This window comes from Somniosus microcephalus, chromosome 11, assembly GCF_052327205.1.
Source record: "Somniosus microcephalus isolate GS21.2 chromosome 11, FLI_Smic_1.0, whole genome shotgun sequence".
NCBI lineage: Eukaryota > Metazoa > Chordata > Chondrichthyes > Squaliformes > Somniosidae > Somniosus > Somniosus microcephalus.
Genome location: NC_140997.1, coordinates 235642730 through 235662931, shown reverse-complemented (window position 1 = coordinate 235662931; position 20202 = coordinate 235642730). Strand labels below are relative to the sequence as shown.

At 51.4% G+C, this 20202-nt stretch overlaps 1 protein-coding gene across 4 annotated transcripts in view; it reads right to left on the bottom strand.

Annotated features, from left to right (window-relative positions):
• The window catches only part of lamb2l (laminin, beta 2-like), a 401500-nt gene that overhangs the window by 216054 nt on the left and 165244 nt on the right, over nucleotides 1-20202 (bottom strand). For all 4 annotated transcript variants that reach the window (XR_015080088.1, XM_086002162.1, XM_086002163.1 and 1 more), the window contains 2 exons: nucleotides 10102-10181; nucleotides 5473-5626 (listed from right to left, as the gene is read on the bottom strand). Coding sequence is in view for 3 of the 4 variants with exons in the window: in XM_086002162.1 (XP_085858288.1) it covers nucleotides 5473-5626; nucleotides 10102-10181 (234 nt within the window). In the remaining variant the exon portion in view is untranslated. The remainder of the gene's footprint in view (nucleotides 1-5472; nucleotides 5627-10101; nucleotides 10182-20202) is intronic.

The window sequence follows — 20202 nt, the reverse complement described above, 5'->3', positions numbered from 1 at the left end:
GGGGTGTTGCAATATTAATTAAGGAGTCAATTACTGCTGTAAGGAGGGATGATATATTAGCGGGTTCCTCAAATGAGGCCATATGGGTAGAACTTAAAAACAAAAAGGGGGCAAGCACTTTGCTGGGAGTGTACTATAGGCCCCCAAACAGTCAGGGGGAGATAGAGGAACAGATATGTAGGCAAATCTCAGAGAAGTGTGAAAATAATAGGGTAATAATAGTGGGGGATTTCAACTTCCCCAATATAAATTGGGATAGTCAGAGTGTGAAAGGCTTAGAGGGTGCAGAATTCTTAAAGTGCATCCAGGAGAGCTTTTTGAGCCAACATGTAGAAAGTCCTACAAGAGAGGGGGTGGTACTGGACCTAATTCTGGGGAATGTAGCCGGGCAAGTGGTGGAAGTATCAGTAGGAGAGCATTTTGGCGACAGTGACCATAATTCGGTGAAATTTAAGGTGGTCATGGAAAAAGACATAGACGGCCCGGAAATAAGGGTTCTAAATTGGGGGAAGGCCGATTTTAATATGATAAGGCAGGATCTGGCCAAAGTGGACTGGGAGCAGCTACTTATAGGAAAATCCACATCAAAACAGTGGGAGACTTTCAGAAGGGAAATAGAGAGAGTACAGCGCCAACATGTTCCTGTAAAGGTCAAGGGTGGGACCAACAAGCAAAGGGAACCTTGGATGACAAGGGAGATACAAAAATGCATTAGAAATAAAAGGGGGGCTTTTGGCAGTTACAAAAGACTAAAGACGGAAGAAGCCCTAGAGGAGTATAAAAAGTGCAGGGGCATACTTAAAAAAGAAATTAGGAGGGCGAGGAGGGGCCATGAAATAATACTGACGAGCAAAATAAAGGAAAATCCTAAGATGTTTTATAAGTATATTAAGGGCAAGAGGATAACCAGGGAAAGGGTAGGGCCCATTAGGGACCAAAGTGGCAATCTGTGTGTAGAGCCAGATGATGTAGGCGGGGTTTTAAATGAATTTTTTGCATCTGTGTTCACTATGGAGAAAGACGATGCAGACATAGAAATCGGGCAAGGGGACTGTGACATACTTGAACATATTAGCATCGAGAGGGAGGAGGTGCTAGCGGTTTTAGCAGGCCATAAAGTGGATAAATCCCCAGGCCCGGACGAGATGTATCCCAGGCTGCTGTGGGAGGCAAAGGAGGAGATTGCAGGGGCTCTGACACAAATTTTCAGAACCTCTCTGGCCACAGGGGATGTACCAGAGGACTGGAGGACAGCTAATGTAGTACCATTATACAAGAAGGGTAGCAGGGATAAACCAGGGAATTACAGGCCAGTGAGCCTAACATCTGTGGTAGGGAAATTATTGGAAAAAATTCTGAGGGACAAAATTAGTCTCCACTTGGAGAGGCAAGGATTAATCGGGGATAGTCAGCATGGCTTTGTCAAGGGTAAATCATGTCTGACAAATCTGATTGAATTTTTCGAGGGGGTGACTAGGGAGGTGGATGAGGGAAATGCTGTGGATGTGGTTTACATGGACTTCAGTAAAGCTTTTGACAAAGTCCCGCATAGGAGACTGGTCAAGAAGGTAAGAGCCCATGGGATCCAGGGTGCCTTGGCGCGTTGGATCCTAAACTGGCTGAGTGGCAGGAGGCAGGGGGTGATGGTCGAAGGTTGCTTTTGTGACTGGAAGCCTGTGTCCAGTGGGGTACCTCAGGGATCGGTGCTGGGTCCCTTGTTGTTTGTGATCTACATAAATGATTTGGATGAGAATGTAAAAGGGATGATCAGTAAGTTTGCAGATGACACGAAAATTGGTGGGGTGGTAAATTGCGAGGAGGAAAGCCTCAGGCTACAAGACGATATAGATGGGTTGGTCAGTTGGGCGCAAAAGTGGCAAATGGAATTTAACCCTGAAAAGTGCGAGGTGATGCATTTTGGACGGACAAATAAGGCAAGGGAATACACAATGAGTGGTAGGACCCTAGGAAGTACAGAGGGTCAGAGGGACCTTGGTGTACATGTACATAGATCCCTGAAGGCAGTGGAACACGTAGATAAGGTGGTTAAAAAGGCATATGGGATACTTGCCTTCATTAGCCGAGGCATAGAATATAAGAGCAGGGAGGTTATGATGGAGCTGTACAAAACGCTGGTGAGGCCACAGCTGGAGTACTGTGTGCAGTTCTGGTCGCCTCACTATAGGAAGGATGTGATTGCTTTGGAGAGGGTACAGAGAAGATTCACCAGGATGTTACCTGGGATGGAGCGCCTCAGCTATGAAGAAAGACTAAACAGGCTGGGGTTGTTTTCCTTGGAGCAAAGAAGGCTGAGGGGGGACCTGATTGAGGTGTACAAAATGATGAGGGGCATAGATAGGGTAGACAAAGAGGAACTTTTCCCCTTAGTAGGGGGGTCAATAACAAGGGGGCATAGATTCAGGGTAAGGGGCAGGAGATTTAGAGGGGATTTGAGGAGGAACTTTTTCACCCAGAGGGTGGTTGGAATGTGGAACTCAATGCCTGAAAGGGTGGTAGAGGCAGGAACCCTCACAACATTCAAGAAGCATTTGGATGAGCACTTGAAATGCCATTGCATACAAGGCTATGGACCAAATGCTGGAAAATGGGATTAGACTGGACAGGGATGGATGGGCGGCGCAGACACGATGGGCCGAAGGGCCTCTTTCTGTGCTGTAAAACTCTATGACTCTATGACTCTACGACATGACCTTGGCTCCCAGGCTAGCTGTCTGCTGTTTGTGCCGGGAAGGCTGCTGACTGTATCTTTCATTTGGTCGGGCAGTTAGTCAGCAGGGAAACTCAGAAATTAAGGTTTCCCCCTTTCTTACACCTCGGCTCCATCCCGCCTGTCCCTGATACTTTATGAAACAACAGCGTGTATTTATATAGCGCCTTTAATGTAGTAAAACGTCCCAAGGCGCTTCACAGGAGCGATTATCAAACAAAATTTGACACCGAGCCACAAAAGGAGAAATTAGGGCAGATGACAAAAAGCTTGGTCAAAGAGGTTGGTTTTAAGGAGCGACTTAAAGGAGGAGAGAGAGGCGGAGAGGTTTAGGGAGGGAATTCCAGAGCTCGGGGCCCAGACAGCTGAAGGCACGGCCGCCAATGGTGGAGCGATTAAAATCGGGGATGCTCAAGAGGCCAGAATTGGGGAGTGTGGAGATATCGGGTGTTGTATCATAATACGGACACTCCCGAAACCATGTGAGCGGCCAAAGAAACAGCTAAAACCGCAGGCCAATTAGGGGGGAAAAAAATCAATAAAATTCCTCCCCGACCGCCCCTTAGGGGATCGAAACAACCGCAGGAGCTCACTCTGGCCCTGATTAACGTTGCCAGGAACCTCCCTCTTGTACGGGGTGATCTCCGCCCCAGCCAGAAACAGGTCCCGCTGTCGCTCGAAGGGATTCGGCAAAGCGGTGTCCACCGCACGAGCCGGCAGCCTGTCCCTGAACCCCGCGATTCCCCGGGGAAAGATCCACCTCCTGACATCGAAGCTAGATCAGCCCTCATGTAACCTGCACAGTGCTTTTAATGTAGAAATTAAATCCCAGATATCAGCCCCGGTGGAACTCCACACAAAATTAAAAACATTTTTTTTTATTGTCTGTGATTTTTTCTCCTGGATTTTTGTTCGTCGCAGTGTCCGGGAGATGAATCTCACATTCCTGGGGACTCCAGGGCAATCCTGGAAGGTTTCCGATCCCTAGTCACTGAGGACAACTCCCAATCTGACCTGTAAGTACCTGACTCCCAGCCTGAGAGGGAACAGAAATGTGTCATTGCCCAAAAAAACACACAACCAGAGGGGAGAGGAGGAGAATACTTCATGCAGCGAGTGGTTGTGATCTGGAACGCGCTGCCTGAAAGGGCGGTGGAAGCAGATTCAATGGTAACTTTCAAAAGGGAATTGGATAAATACTTGAAAAGAGGAAATATTCAGGGCTCTGGGGAAAGAGCAAGGGGGAGCGGGACTAATTGGAGAGCTCATTCAAAGAGCCGGCACAGGCAGGATGGGCCGAATGGCCTCGCACTGTGCTGTGAGATTCTCTGACTGGATGAACGGAACCTGGCGGCTGTTGGTGATCAGGCCGCGATGTGCAGGCTTGTGGAATGCGAATCGAAATGCTCTCCGATTGGAATGGCTGCTGGTATGTTTCTGATGCTATCTCAAGCGAAGCCCTCACGGTGCGTAGACACGCAGCCTGGAAGTCTAGCCGGTGAGGCTCCCAGCTTAGAAAGAGCAGGGACCACCTAGCTGTATTAGGTATGTGGGGGAGGGCGGGCATGCGGGTGAGTTTAAGGGTCGCTCAGTTGTTGAAGCGGGAGGCGATGGACCCATAGGCTGTCGTCCCCAGTCTAAACACCAGACTTTCCCCAATCACACTGGCTCAGAATTCGAACACACCAAATACTTCCTCATCGTCTTCAGATGATTAAAATCTGTTTTATGGCAAAACAAAACCCTCTCGCCCTCTGACAACTTTTGTAAGTTACAACATCTGAGACTATCACAATTAACCAGTTCCACACTCACACACACTCACACTCACACACACTCACACACTCTCACACTCTCACACGCACACTAACACACTGTTGCACACTCACACACTCTCACACACTCTCGCACACTCACACACACTCGCACACTCACACACACTCGCACACTCACACACACTCACACACTCTCACACCCACTCACTCACACATTCACTCACACACTCACACTCACACACACTCACACACACACTCATGCTCAGACACACTCACACACAAACACAGCCTAACAGGCAAAGAGCTGTCGGTAGCCCAATGGAAATTATTAGGAGAGTCACAAAGATCACAAAGAAGGCCGTTCAGCCCATCTAGCTCATTCTTCCATGGTGACCTGCCATTTCCCCCATCACAGTATCTAGCTGCCTCTTGACGGACTCCAGAGATTTTGCCCCCGCTCTCCTCCCCGTAGCCCATCACTCTGTCTGTTGAAGGGTCTCCTGACACCAGTCCTGATCTTACCATCCCCCTTTGTACCTGTGTCCCTTGATAACTTCTCTGTTCCACTTCCATCTCAGGCCCTTCCTCATTCACATCTCGTCACCTAATAATCACATCCTCCCATCAATGGAGGCACTGCAGGAAGCGATAATTACAGCGTGACAAGTTTACATAGGCATTTTTCATTACAGATGTGGACACAGGAATTTATAATGATTATATAAAATTAAAGACAGAATGTAAGACTTAAAGGAATTCTTACTCTTTTTAAATAGACTCTGTTTGCTGCAAAATAGACTGTTTGCCGTAAGCCCCGCCCCATTGGCTGACACGGTGGTGTCAAACTCCCACCCTCGTGCCCTTCCATCGCCCATGTTATATAAATCTACCCACTGCCACCCAGGTCTGGGCCATTACCCAGGCACCGTGTGATTCCGCATGGCGCAGCCCGGCGCGTCCATTACTTACGGGCAGATGGTCAGTTGGCGAGCGAGGTTCGGCCTCCTCGGCCTCGTACGTGTAGAAATCGAGTGGCATGCAGAAGAAGCCTGGCTCTACGTCCTGACACTGCCTGCCGATGATGTTGGGCCGACAGTCACACTGCCCATTCCCCGTGGAGCACCTGACAAGAAGAGGCCAGACATTGTTGCTAAACCAACGGGACTCCTCGTTCTTCAGGTCTGGATCACACAGAGATACAGAGAATGTACAGCACAGAAACAGGCCATGAGGGCCAACTGGTCCGTGCCGGAGTTTATGCTCCACACCAGCCTCCTCCCTCATCCCTCAGTGGAACAGCCCGCTGGGCTCATCCAATCTTTCAGGTCATGGGCAGGAGGGAGACCCGGACCAAGAAAATTCCCATGTGTGGGAAAACTGCTCACCTTGACCTCACCCTCCTGAGTGCCAGCTCTGGGTCGCTCTCTCTCTCACTCTCTCTCTCTCTCGCCTCTGAGCCACAAGGTTCTGGGTTCAAGTCCCACTCCAGAGACTTGAGCCCATCATCTCGGCTGACATTCCAGTGCAGTACTGAGGGAGCGCCGCACTGTCAGAGGGGCAGTACTGACGGAGTGCCGCACTGTCGGAGGGGCAGTACTGAGGGAGTGCTGCACTGTCGGAGGGGCAGTACTGAGGGAGTGCTGCACTGTCAGGGGGGCAGTACTGAGGGAGCGCTGCACTGTCAGAGGGGCAGTACTGAGGGAGCGCTGCACTGTCGGAGGGTCAGGACTGAGGGAGCGCCGCACTGTCGGAGGGGCAGTACTGAGGGAGCGCCGCACTGTCGGAGGGGCAGTACTGAGGGAGCGCCGCACTGTCGGAGGGGCAGTACTGAGGGAGCGCCGCACTGTCGGAGGGTCAGTACTGAGGGAGCGCCGCACTGTCGGAGGGGCAGTACTGAGGGAGCGCCGCACTGTCGGAGGGGCAGTACTGAGGGAGCGCCGCACTGTCGGAAGGGCAGTACTGAGGGAGCGCCGCACTGTCGGAGGGGCAGTACTGAGGGAGCGCCGCACTGTCGGAGGGGCAGTACTGAGGGAGCGCCGCACTGTCGGAGGGGCAGTACTGAGGGAGCGCCGCACTGTCGGAGGGGCAGTACTGAGGGAGCGCCGCACTGTCGGAGGGGCAGTACTGAGGGAGCGCCGCACTGTCGGAGGGGCAGTACTGAGGGAGCCCTGCACGGTCGGAGGGGCAGTACTGAGGGAGCCCTGCACGGTCGGAGGGGCAGTACTGAGGGAGAGCTGCACTGTCGGAGGGGCAGTACTGAGGGAGCGCCGCACTGTCGGAGGGGCAGTACTGAGGGAGCGCCGCACTGTCGGAGGGGCAGTACTGAGGGAGCGCTGCACTGTCGGAGGGGCAGTACTGAGGGGGTGCCGCACTGTCGGAGGGGCAGTACTGAGGGAGCGCTGCACTGTCGGAGGGGCAGTACTGAGGGGGTGCCGCACTGTCGGAGGGGCAGTACTGAGGGGGTGCCGCACTGTCGGACGGGCAGTACTGAGGGAGTGCTGCACTGTCGGACGAGCAGTACTGAGGGAGTGCTGCACTGTCGGACGGGCAGTACTGAGGGAGTGCTGCACTGTGGGAGGTGCTGTCTTTTGGATGAGACGTTAGAGCGAGGTCCCGTCTGCTCTCTCGGGTGGACGTAAAAGATCCCACGGCCACTATTTTGAAGAAGAGCAGGGGAGTTCTCCCCGGTGTCCTGGGGCCAATATTTATCCCTCAACCAACATCACTAAAACAGATTATCTGGTCATTCTCACATTGCTGTTTGTGGGAGCTTGCTGTGCACAAATTGGTTGCCGCGTTTCCTACATTACAACAGTGACTGCACTTCAAAAGTAGTTAATTGGCTGTAAAACGCTTTGGAATGTCTGGTGGTCGTGAAAGGCGCTATAGAAATGTAAGTCTTTCTTTCTTCCTTTGCCTGATGCCGTGTTTGGGGCAGGTGGAGAGACTGCTTCCCCCTCGGCCAATCAGAAATGTTGCGGCTGGGTTCAGACCCAATCCTGCCTGGTTACTGCTCAGCTAGTTGACTGAAGAAGCGGGGGGGAGATGGGGGGAGTTGTTGTGATCTGGAATGCACTGCCTGAAAGGGCGGTGGAAGCAGATTCAATAGTAACTTTCAAAAGGGAATTCGATAAATAATTAAAAAAGAGAAATTCACAGGGCTGTGGGGAAAGAGCCGGGGGGGAGTGGGACTAATTGGAGAGCTCGACCAAAGAGCCGGCACAGGCAGGATGGGCTGAATGGCCTCCTCCTGTGCTGTGAGATTCTGTGATAATGCTGCACTGCCGGCTAATTCACGGCTGGGGTGCACCTTAGGAGCCGAGGAAATTTGGTGGTGATGTGTTTGTGTCACGTTTCTGTGGCTTATTGGAACAGAGGCGCGAAAATGACCGACAGAGGGTTGTTACAAACGTGTAACTTCCCATTTCAACCCAGCTGGGAGAAGAAAAGAGATAATCAAACAACAAACAGCAAGACAGAAGAACAGAAACTGCTGCTTTGCTCAATGGGTGGATCTACCTTGAAGATCTTCGCAACATCGCAGGCTACCTCATCTCACCCCATCACCATCAACCTATCCTTCGATTCCTTTCTCCCTCGTGTGTTTATCCAGCTTCCCCTTAAATGTATCTCTGCGATTCGCCTGAACCACTCCCTGTGGTAGCGAGTTCCACATTCTCACCACTCTCTGGGTAAAGAAGTTTCTCCTCAATTCCCCAGTGGATTTATTAGTGACTATCTTACCTTGACGGCCCCTAGTTCTGGTCTCCCTCACAAGTGGAAACATCTTCTCTACGTCTATCCTATCGAACCCCTTCATAATTTTAAAGACCTCGATCGGGTCACCACTCGGATTTTTTTCTAGAGAAGCGAGCCCCGGCCTGTTCAATTTTTCCTGTTTCAGCCTCTCAATCCTGGGATCATCCTTGTGAATCTTTTCTGTTCTTTCTCCAGTGCCTCGATATCCTTTTTACAATATGGAGACCAGAATTGTTCACAGTACTGGAACCAACGGCAAAGCACAACAGTTCCTGACAGCTCAAATAAATGCCAGTCCGCTTTGCAATGCTGTCCCGATGGCTCATTGTAATACCAAACCGTACCAAACCGCAAGCTGCGCAGTCCCATCACTGCAGGGCTCAGCTGGGTAGTGCCATTGGGAAATATGTCGGCCAGGGGCCGCGCTCCAGGTCGCTAACCAGGGACCCGTGCTGGAAGTGAAGGTGTGCTTGTACCTGAGGATGGATTGGGTTAGCTGGGGTGCTTCCATTATTGACTATCCCGCAGACAGTCACTGTCTAGGATCACACATGATGAATGGGCACAGTGTTGGAGAGCTATCAGTGCTCACAGAGCTGTACCCCACCAGGAGCGATGGGGAGGACTCATTAAAAGACATGAAAGAAAGAACTTGCATTGATGTAGCGCCTTTCACGACCTCAGATCCAAAGCACTTTTCAGCCAATGAAGAACTTTTGCAATGTAGTCACAGTTGTAATGTAGGAAACGCGGCAGCAAATCTACGCACAGCAAGCTCCCGTAAACAGCAATGTGAGAATGACCGGATAGTCTGTTTTAGTGAGGAATAAATATTGCCAGGACACCAGGGAGAACTCCCCTGCTCTTCTTCGAAACAGTGCCCATGGGATCTTTTACATCCGCCTGAGAGAGCAGACGGGGTCTCGGTTTAATGTCTCATCTGAAAGACGGCAATTCTGACAGTGCGCCGCTCCCTCAGTACTGCCCCTCCGACAGTGCAGCACTGCCTCAGTACTGTCCCTCCCACAGTGCGGCCCTCCCTCAGTACTGCCTCTCCGACAGTGCGGCCCTCCCTCAGTACTGCCTCTCCGACAGTGCGGCACTCCCTCAGTACTGCCTCTCCGACAGTGCGGCACTCCCTCAGTACTGCCTCTCCGACAGTGCAGCACTCCCTCAGTACTGCCCCTCCGACAGTGCAGCACTGCCTCAGTACTGCCTCTCCGACAGTGCAGCACTCCCTCAGTACTGCCTCTCCGACAGCGCGGCGCTCCCTCAGTACGACCCCTCCGACAGTGCGGCGCTCCCTCAGTACTGCCCCTCTGACAGTGCGGCACTCCCTCAGTACTGCCCCCCGACAGTGCGGCGCTCCCTCAGTACTGCCCCTCCGACAGTGCGGCCCTCCCTCAGTACTGCCCCTCTGACAGTGCGGCACTCCCTCAGTACTGCCCCTCTGACAGTGCGGCGCTCCCTCAGTACTGCCCCTCTGACTGTGCGGCGCTCCCTCAGTACTGCCCCTCCGACAGTGCAGCGCTCCCTCAGCACTGCCCCTCTGACAGTGCGGTGCTCCCTCAGTACTGCCCCTCCGACAGTGCGGCCCTCCCTCAGTACTGCCCCTCTGACAGTGCGGCACTCCCTCAGTACTGCCCCTCTGACAGTGCGGCGCTCCCTCAGTACTGCCCCTCTGACTGTGCGGCGCTCCCTCAGTACTGCCCCTCCGACAGTGCGGCACTCCCTCAGTATATTGGACAGGGTCAGGAGATAAAGGGAGCATTAAAAGAATCAGTCGCCATTTTGATTACCATCTCCCCCAGGAGCTACGAATTGTTGAGCGGAAATTACCTGTTGTTGCGAGACCCTCCGAAGTCGCAGTCACACTGTCGGCAGCCCGCCATGTCAGTGCTCAATCCCCAGTATTCTGCCTGTACAATAAAATGGGAAAATCAGGTGATAGATATTAAACAGGCAAAGAGAGGAAGAGACCAGGATATGAAGATCAGCTTCCCTGTGGGCCGTATGTACCCGGTGTCCACACTGCCCTGCTCTGTGGCCTAGAAATTCGGTGGGCTGCGCCACCAGTTAGCACCTAAAGAGAGCACTCAGTGGCTTTAGCGCCACTGGCCACGCCTCCCGTGATATTTAGCGGGGCGCTAATGGCGGCGTTAGCCTGTAGCGCTGCGCCGCCACCGACAACGTCATCGGTGTGCGCAGCGCCCTGCTCCCGCCCTGATCGTGATATTTGGTCGCGCCCCCCCCTGTAGCGTCGGTCACAAATTGCGACCGGTTCACGGGGCCTATCTGTGGCGGTAGTGGCGCAAATTAAGGTGGAGGTGCGGGGCGGCCATTTTTTTCGGTGGCGGCCTGCCAGCACCTCCTCGCACCTCCGTCCCCGGCCTCCTGATGCCCCCACCCCGGGCAGTGCCGGCTGTGTCCCGAGCGCCCGGCACTTCTCCTCGGTGCCGGGCTCTTTTGCCGGCACTCGCGATCGGTCATCGTGCTGGTGCAGGCCCCTCCCCCTTAAGAAGGGGAGGAAGGCCTGCAGTACCGCAGCGTGCCGTGCCGCAGTGTGTGGCGCTGCGGCACATTGCGCTGCGATATTCAATTTCAGCGCTCCAAGAGGGACACGGGGTGCCTCGAGCAACGCCCCGCGTCCCTCTTGGGGCGCTCCAACTGAATTTCCGGCGGGCGCAAGCGGTTCCGTTCGCAGCGTTAATTCCGGCGCCCAGGCGAGCTGGGCGCCACCTAACTTCTAGGCCACAGACATTGCAACATCACTTTCTGCTGCAACCTCATCAAACCCACTCCGCCCACAGCCCATGGACACTCTCCCCTATCATGGACTCTACCCACCCATTTAATCTCCTCCCACAGCCCATGTACACTCTCCCCTATCACGGACTCTACCACCCATTTAATCTCCTCCCACAGCCCATGGACACTCTCCCCTATCACGGACTCTACCCACCCATTGAATCTCCTCCCACAGCCCATGGACACTCTCCCCTATCACAGACTCTACCCACCCATTGAATCTCCTCCCACAGCCCATGGACACTCTCCCCTATCACAGACTCTACCCACCCATTTAATCTCCTCCCACAGCCCATGGACACTCTCCCCTATCACAGACTCTACCCACCCATTGAATCTCCTCCCACAGCCGATGGACACTCTCCCCTATCACAGACTCTACCCACCCATTTAATCTCCTCCCACAGCCCATGGACACTCTCCCCTATCACAGACTCTACCCACCCATTTAATCTCCTCCCACAGCCCATGGACACTCTCCCCTATCACGGACTCTACCCACCCATTGAATCTCCTCCCACAGCCCATGGACACTCTCCCCTATCACAGACTCTACCCACCCATTTAATCTCCTCCCACACACCATGTACACTCACCCCTATCACGGACTCTACCCACCCATTTAATCTCCTCCCACAGCCCATGGACACTCTCCCCTATCACAGACTCTACCCACCCATTTAATCTCCTCCCACAGCCCATGGACACTCTCCCCTATCACAGACTCTACCCACCCATTGAATCTCCTCCCACAGCCCATGGACACTCTCCCCTATCACAGATTCTACCCACCCATTTAATCTCCTCCCACAGACCATGTACACTCACCCCTATCACGGACTCTACCCACCCATTTAATCTCCGCCCACAGCCCATGGACACTCTCCCCTATCAGAGACTCTACCCACCCATTTAATCTCCTCACACAGCCCATGGACACTCTCCCCTATCACAGACTCTACCCACCCATTTAATCTCCTCCCACAGCCCATGGACACTCTCCCCTATCACGGACTCTACCCACCCATTTAATCTCCCCCCACAGCCCATGGACACTCTCCCCTATCACGGACTCTACCCACCCATTTAATATCCTCCCACAGCCCATGGACACTCTCCCCTATCACAGACTCTACCCACCCATTTAATCTCCTCCCACAGCCCATGTACACTCTCCCCTATCACAGACTCTACCCACCCATTGAATCTCCTCCCACAGCCCATGGACACTCTCCCCTATCACAGACTCTACCCACCCATTTAATCTCCTCCCACAGCCCATGGACACTCTCCCCTATCACAGACTCTACCCACCCATTTAATCTCCTCCCACAGCCCATGGACACTCTCCCCTATCACGGACTCTACCCACCCATTGAATCTCCTCCCACAGCCCATGGACACTCTCCCCTATCACAGATTCTACCCACCCATTTAATCTCCTCCCACAGACCATGTACACTCACCCCTATCACGGACTCTACCCACCCATTTAATCTCCGCCCACAGCCCATGGACACTCTCCCCTATCAGAGACTCTACCCACCCATTTAATCTCCTCACACAGCCCATGGACACTCTCCCCTATCACAGGCTCTACCCACCCATTTAATCTCCGCCCACAGCCCATGGACACTCTCCCCTATCACAGACTCTACCCACCCATTTAATCTCCTCACACAGCCCATGGACACTCTCCCCTATCACAGACTCTACCCACCCATTTAATCTCCTCCCACAGCCCATGGACACTCTCCCCTATCACGGACTCTACCCACCCATTTAATCTCCCCCCACAGCCCATGGACACTCTCCCCTATCACAGACTCTACCCACCCATTTAATCTCCGCCCACAGCCCATGGACACTCTCCCCTATCACGGACTCTACCCACCCATTTAATATCCTCCCACAGCCCATGGACACTCTCCCCTATCACAGACTCTACCCACCCATTTAATCTCCTCCCACAGCCCATGGACACTCTCCCCTATCACAGACTCTACCCACCCATTTAATCTCCTCCCACAGCCCATGGACACTCTCCCCTATCACTGTCTCTATCCTCCCATTTACTCCCCTGAGGAAAGGTTCTGAATAAACACTCCCCAATCCCCAATGATAAGAGGCAAAGCTGCAGAATATTCATCCATCCTCGCATCTGCAATATTTAACCCTGGCCTGCTGACTGCCACAGGAATCACTCCCCATCGCAGCTCCCCAGGAGCCGTGAGATCCCGTGGAGTTTTTGATAGTTTGCCGATCACCGTAACGTCCAATCCCATCCTGAACCTCAGATTTATGGAGCGTCTTCCTGGAGGAATGAATTGTCTCAGCCTTGTTGTTCTTAGACGCCAGTCTGTTTATTCGATTGATCGTCTGGAAATGTGAAAGGGTCATTGAAGACCCAAACAAATCCATCGTTTTAGACTGTTCTCCCTCTCATCTCCTCATGACATCCCTCAATTCTCTTTCTCTTCCGACACAAGTCTACTTGCCCCTTGTTCCAATTGACACTGCTCTTTGCAATGTTCCTTCACACGTCACTAGTTCCACAACTATTTCCCTCAAGTCCCCTTTCTTACTTGTAACTTCCTCACCTTTAGTTTGTGTCCCAGTGATTTAAACCCTTCGCCGCAGGGAACATTTGCCCAGGTCAACTTGGTCAATTGGTTTGATAATCTTGAAAACGTCAGTGAAGTCACCTCAACATCTTCTCTTTTCCACAGGAAACAAACTCCACTTTTCTTCACCTTCCTCACGACATAAATTCCAGAGACACGGAATCACCTTCATTGCTTCCCCCTCGGTAGCCGTATCTCTGTTCCCCATGTCTACCACTCTGAGGGGGGAAAGTTTAATTGAACCTCCAGCCTCACTTGCAGTTGGTTAAGTTTAGTCCTCGTGCTCTATTTGTGTCCTCACTCCGCTCGGTAACTCCTGCAGCTCCACACCGACTTGTGAAATATGAACTGTGACACTCTGCAGAATTCTTATTGTCATTAGCTGGGCCCTGGCTCACTCCTGATCCCACTCTTAAATTCCCCATTCCCCAGTTAGATCCTGTGCCCTCTTGCCCTACTGTCACGGTTTAGATTGTGGTGGTGCTCGGGATTTAACCTGTCCCCTCCCAGTCACTTCCTTTCAAGTCTATTCTCAATCGCCCTGAAATAACAGAGATTTACATCGAATCTACAGCACAGAAGCAGACCATTCAGCCCATCTAGCCTGTGTGGGGTTTATACTCCGCACCCGTCTCCTCCCATTGCATCTGCCTCATCTCAGCCTTTCAGCATATCTTTCTATTCCCTTTCCTCTCATGTACTCGTCTAGTTTCCTTTTAAAAGCATTTCATAGAGTCATAGAGTTTTACAGCACAGAAAGAGGCCCTTCGGCCCATCGTGTCTGCGCCGCCCATCCATCCCTGTCCAGTCTAATCCCATTTTCCAGCATTTGGTCCATAGCCTTGTATGCATTGGCATTCCAAGTGCTCATCCAAATGCTTCTTGAATGTTGTGAGGGTTCCTGCCTCTACCACCCTTTCAGGCATTGAGTTCCACATTCCAACCACCCTCTGGGTGAAAAAGTTCCTCCTCAAATCCCCTCTAAATCTCCTGCCCCTTACCCTGAACCTATGCCCCCTTGTTATTGACCCCCCTACTAAGGGGATAAGTTCCTCTTTGTCTACCCTATCTATGCCCCTCATCATTTTGTATACCTCAATCAGGTCCCCCCTCAGCCTTCTTTGCTCCAAGGAAAACAACCCCAGCCTGTTTAGTCTTTCTTCATAGCTGAGGCGCTCCATCCCAGGTAACATCCTGGTGAATCTTCTCTGCACCCTCTCCAAAGCAATCACATCCTTCCTATAGTGAGGCGACCAGAACTGCACACAGTACTCCAGCTGTGGCCTCACCAGCGTTTTGTACAGCTCCATCATAACCTCCCTGCTCTTATATTTTATGCCTCGGCTAATGAAGGCAAGTATCCCATATGCCTTTTTAACCACCTTATCTACCTGTTCCGCTGCCTTCAGGGATCTATGTACATGTACACCAAGGTCCCTCTGACCCTCTGTACTTCCTAGGGTCCTACCACTCATTGTGTATTCCCTTGCCTTATTTGTCCGTCCAAAATGCATCACCTCGCACTTTTCAGGGTTAAATTCCATTTGCCACTTTTCCGCCCATCTGACCAACCCGTTTATATCGTCCTGTAGCCTGAGGCTTTCCTCCTCGCAATTGACCACCCCACCAATTTTCGTGTCATCTGCGAACTTGCTGATCATACCTTTTACATTCTCATCCAAATCATTTATGTAGATCACAAACAACAAGGGACCCAGCACCGATCCCTGAGGTACCCCACTGGACACAGGCTTCCAGTCACAAAAGCAACCTTCGACCATCACCCTCTGCCTCCTGCCACTCAGCCAGTTTAGGATCCAACGCGCCAAGGCACCCTGGATCCCATGGGCTCTTACCTTCTTGACCAGTCTCCTATGCGGGACTTTGTCAAAGGCTTTACTGAAGTCCATGTAAACCACATCCACAGCATTTCCCTCATCCACCCCACTAGTCACCCCCTTGAAAAATTCAATCAGATTTGTCAGACATGATTTACCCTTGACAAAGCCATGCTGACTATCCCCGATTAATCCTTGCCTCTCCAAGTGGAGACTAATTTTGTCCCTCAGAATTTTTTCCAATAATTTCCCTACCACAGATGTTAGGCTCACTGGCCTGTAATTCCCTGGTTTATCCCTGCTACCCTTCTTGTATAATGGTACTACATTAGCTGTTCTCCAGTCCTCTGGTACATCCCCTGTGGCCAGAGAGGTTCTGAAAATTTGTGTCAGAGCCCCTGCAACCTCCTCCTTTGCCTCCCACAGCAGCCTGGGATACATCTCGTCCGGGCCTGGGGATTTATCCACTTTTTGGCCTGCTAAAACCGCTAGCACCTCCTTCCTCTCGATGCTAATATGTTCAAGTATGTCACAGTCCCCTTGCCCGATTTCTATGTCTGCATCGTCTTTCTCCATAGTGAACACAGATGCAAAAAATTCATTTAAAACCCCGCCTACATCATCTGGCTCTACACACAGATTGCCACTTTGGTCCCTAATGGGCCCTACCCTTTCCCTGGTTATCCTCTTGCCCTTAATATACTTATAAAACATCTTAGGATTTTCCTTTATTTTGCTCGCCAGTGTTATTTCATGGCCCCTCCTCGCCCTCCTAATTTCTTTTTTAAGTATGCCCCTGCACTTTTTATACTCCTCTAGGGCTTCTTCTGTCTTTAATCTTTTGTAACTGCCAAAAGCCCCCCTTTTATTTCTAATGCATTTTTGTATATCCCTTGTCATCCAAGGTTCCCTTTGCTTGTTGGTCCCACCCTTGACCTTTACAGGAACATGTTGGCGCTGTACTCTCTCTATTTCCCTTCTGAAAGTCTCCCACTGTTTTGATGTGGATTTTCCTATAAGTAGCTGCTCCCAGTCCACTTTGGCCAGATCCTGCCTTATCATATTAAAATCGGCCTTCCCCCAATTTAGAACCCTTATTTCCGGGCCGTCTTTGTCTTTTTCCATGACCACCTTAAATCTCACCGAATTATGGTCAATGTCGCCAAAATGCTCCCCTACTGATACTTCCACCACTTGCCCGGCTACATTCCCCAGAATTAGGTCCAGTACCGCCCCCTCTCTTGTAGGACTTTCTACATGTTGGCTCAAAAAGCTCTCCTGGATGCACTTTAAGAATTCTGCACCCTCTAAGCCTTTCACACTCTGACTATCCCAATTTATATTGGGGAAGTTGAAATCCCCCACTATTATTACCCTATTATTTTCGCACTTCTCTGAGATTTGCCTACATATCTGTTCCTCTATCTCCCCCTGACTGTTTGGGGGCCTATAGTACACTCCCAGCAAAGTGCTTGCCCCCTTTTTGTTTTTAAGTTCTACCCATATGGCCTCATTAGAGGAACCCGCTAGTATATCGTCCCTCCTTACAGCAGTAATTGACTCCTTAATTAATATTGCAACACCCCCTCCCCTTTTACACCCCCCTCTGTCTCGCCTGAAGATTCTATACCCCGGAATATTGAGCTGCCAGTCCTGACCCTCCCTCAACCATGTCTCCGTGATAGCAACAATATCGTACTCCCATGTGTTCAACAACAACTTCAGTTCATCCACCTTATTTGCAAGACTCCTTGCATTAAAATAAATGCCTTCCAGCCCTGCCATATTCTCTTTTGCCTTCACATATTTGCTCTGCCTTCCCAGCTGACTTGTTTTTCCCTCTGTATTTGGCTGTAAATCACCCCCTACTATAGCTCCACTCTGTACCCCATCCCCCTGCCAAGTTAGTTTAAACCCCCCCCCAGCAGTGCTAGCAAACCTCCCCGCAAGGATATTGGTTCCCCTCTGGTTCAGGTGTAAACCGTCCGACTTGTACAAGTCCCACCTTTCCCAGAAGCAGACCCAGTGATCCAGGAAACTAAAGCCCTCCCCCCTGCACCATCCCTTTAGCCACGCATTCATCTGTTCTATCTTCCTATTCCTATACCCACTAGCACGTGGCACCGGGAGTAATCCAGAGATTACAACCTTTGAGGTCCTGCTCTTTAATCCTTCACCTAGCTCCTTAAATTCTTGCTGCAGGACCTCATCCCTCTTTTTACCTATGTCGTTGGTACCAATGTGGACCACGACCTCTGGCTGTTCACCCTCCCCCTCCAGAAGGCCCTGCAGCCGCTCAGTGATATCCTTGACCCTGGCACCATCTAAGCTATTTATCTCAACCACTTCCACATTCTAACCATTCCCTGAGTAAAGAAATGTCTCCTTATTTCCCGATTGGATTTATTAGTATCTATTTTGTATTTGTGGCCCATAGTCCTGGATTCTCCCACTAGTGGAAACATTCTCTCCACATCGACCCTGTCCAACCCATTCATAATTCTATAGACCTCTATCGGGTCTCCTCTTGGGATCAGTGTTGGGACTGTACTGGCTCCAGGGTGAAAATGCTTCCCTCGTGTCTCAGTGACCAGGACTGGACTCCCGAGTTGTGGCTCTGTTGGTCGCACCCTTGCCACTGAGGCAGAAGGTTGGCGCTTTAAGTCCCACTCCAGAGACTTCAGAACATGAGAGCATAAGAAATAGGAGCAGGAGTCGGCCATTCGGCCCCTCGAGCCTGCTCCGCCATTCAATAAGGTCATGGCTGATCTTCTACCTCAAGCGGGTCAAGAAGGCGGCTCACCACCACCTTCTCAAGGGCAACTATGGATGAGCAATAAATGCCGGCCTTGCCAGCGACGCCCACATCCCATGAACAAATAAAAAAAACTCCACTTTCCTGCACTATCCCCATATCCCTTGATTCCCTTAATATCCAAAAATCTATCGATCTCAGCCTTGAATATACTCAACGACTGAGCATCCACAGCCCTCTGGGGTAGAGAATTCCAAAGATTCACCGCCCTCTGAGTGAAGAAATTCCTCCTCATCTCAGTCCTAAATGGCCGACCCCTTATTCTGAGACTGTAACTCCTGGTTCTAGACTCCCCAGCCAGGGGAAACCTCTCATTCTTCTAAACTCTAGAGAATATATGATGTGGAGATGCCGGTGTTGGACTGGGGTGGACAAATGTGAGAAGTCACACAACACCAGGTTATAGTCCAACAGCTTTATTTGAAATCACAAGCTTTCGGAGCGCTGCTCCTTCGTCAGGTGAAGTGAAGAGATGCATATAGGCACAGCATATATAGTCAGAGAACACTACATAAGAACATAAGAAATAGGAGCAGGTGTAGGCCAATCGGCCCCTCAAGCCTGCTCCGCCATTCAATAAGATCATGGCTGATCTGATCCTAACCTCAAATCTACTTTCACTCTCCATCCCACCCGAACCCATGTGATCTCCCGGGAGAGGCGAAAAACCAGATAAAAAACCGAATGGCCAATTTGGGAGAAAAAATCTGGGAAATTCCTCTCCGACTCATCTAGGCGATCGAAACTCGTCCAGGAGATCACTCTGTCCCTATATTTCCTGCAGTACTTACCTTCTGTAAAAGGTGATCTCCACCCCAGCCAGGAACAGGCCCAATTTACACTTGAAGGACTCCTAACTGGCAGCCTGTTCCCGAGGTCTCCACTAATCCCTGTGAATAGAACCATCTCCTGAAATCTAACACAGAATTAGAACACAAGAAGTAGGAGCAGGACCAGGCTACACGGCCCCTGGGCCCGCTCCGCTACCCACAGGGCCATGACCAATCCGAACCTAGACTCATGTCCGATTTTCTGCTCGCTCCCCGTAACCCCTAATTCCCTTTACTTCTAGGAAACTGTCTGTGGTAAACCACTGTTTGTATTCCACTGTGTACATGCCTGGACATGCCTCGGCTGACTCCTCCCACAAGTCCTAGTATAAAGGTGACTGCTCCCCAGCCCTTTGTATTTCTGGACCGGTCGACCACTCGAGGCAGACCTTCATTCTTTTGTTAATAAAAGCCTTTAGTTACTCTCTTAACTCTCAGTCTTTTATGAGTAATTGATAGCGCATCAATTTTATTAACAAAATTTTTATAATGGAGAAGATCCTCACACCAGCATGCCTGGACTTAGATCATCGGGAGGCGGACTCATCCACCAAGTTTACTCACTGGCTTAAGTGTTTCGAAAAATTCCTGACCGCCTCCGCAGCAATCAAATCGGACGAGGACAAACTGGATGTCCTGACCTCCAAAGTGAACCACCGAGTGTACTCGGTCATCCAAGACGCGACCTCGTACGCGGACGCTATCGAGCTCCTCAAGGACCAGTACACGCGCCCAGTGAACGAAGTGTACGCCAGGCACCTTCTGGGGAGTCGTAAACAACAACCTGGGGAAATCGACCGTGGAATACCTTCAGGCACTGTCTGTGCTTGGCCGGGCCTGTGGTTGTAAGGATGTAAAGGCCGCCGTGTACACAGAGGAACTTATCCGGGACGCTTTTGTAGCGGGCCACAGATCCAATTACACCCGACAGCGACTGTTGGAGCAGAGTGACCTCGACCTCAACAAGGCCTCTGAACTCGCACTATCATTGGATGCAGCCTACTGGGGCATGGATGCCTACTCCT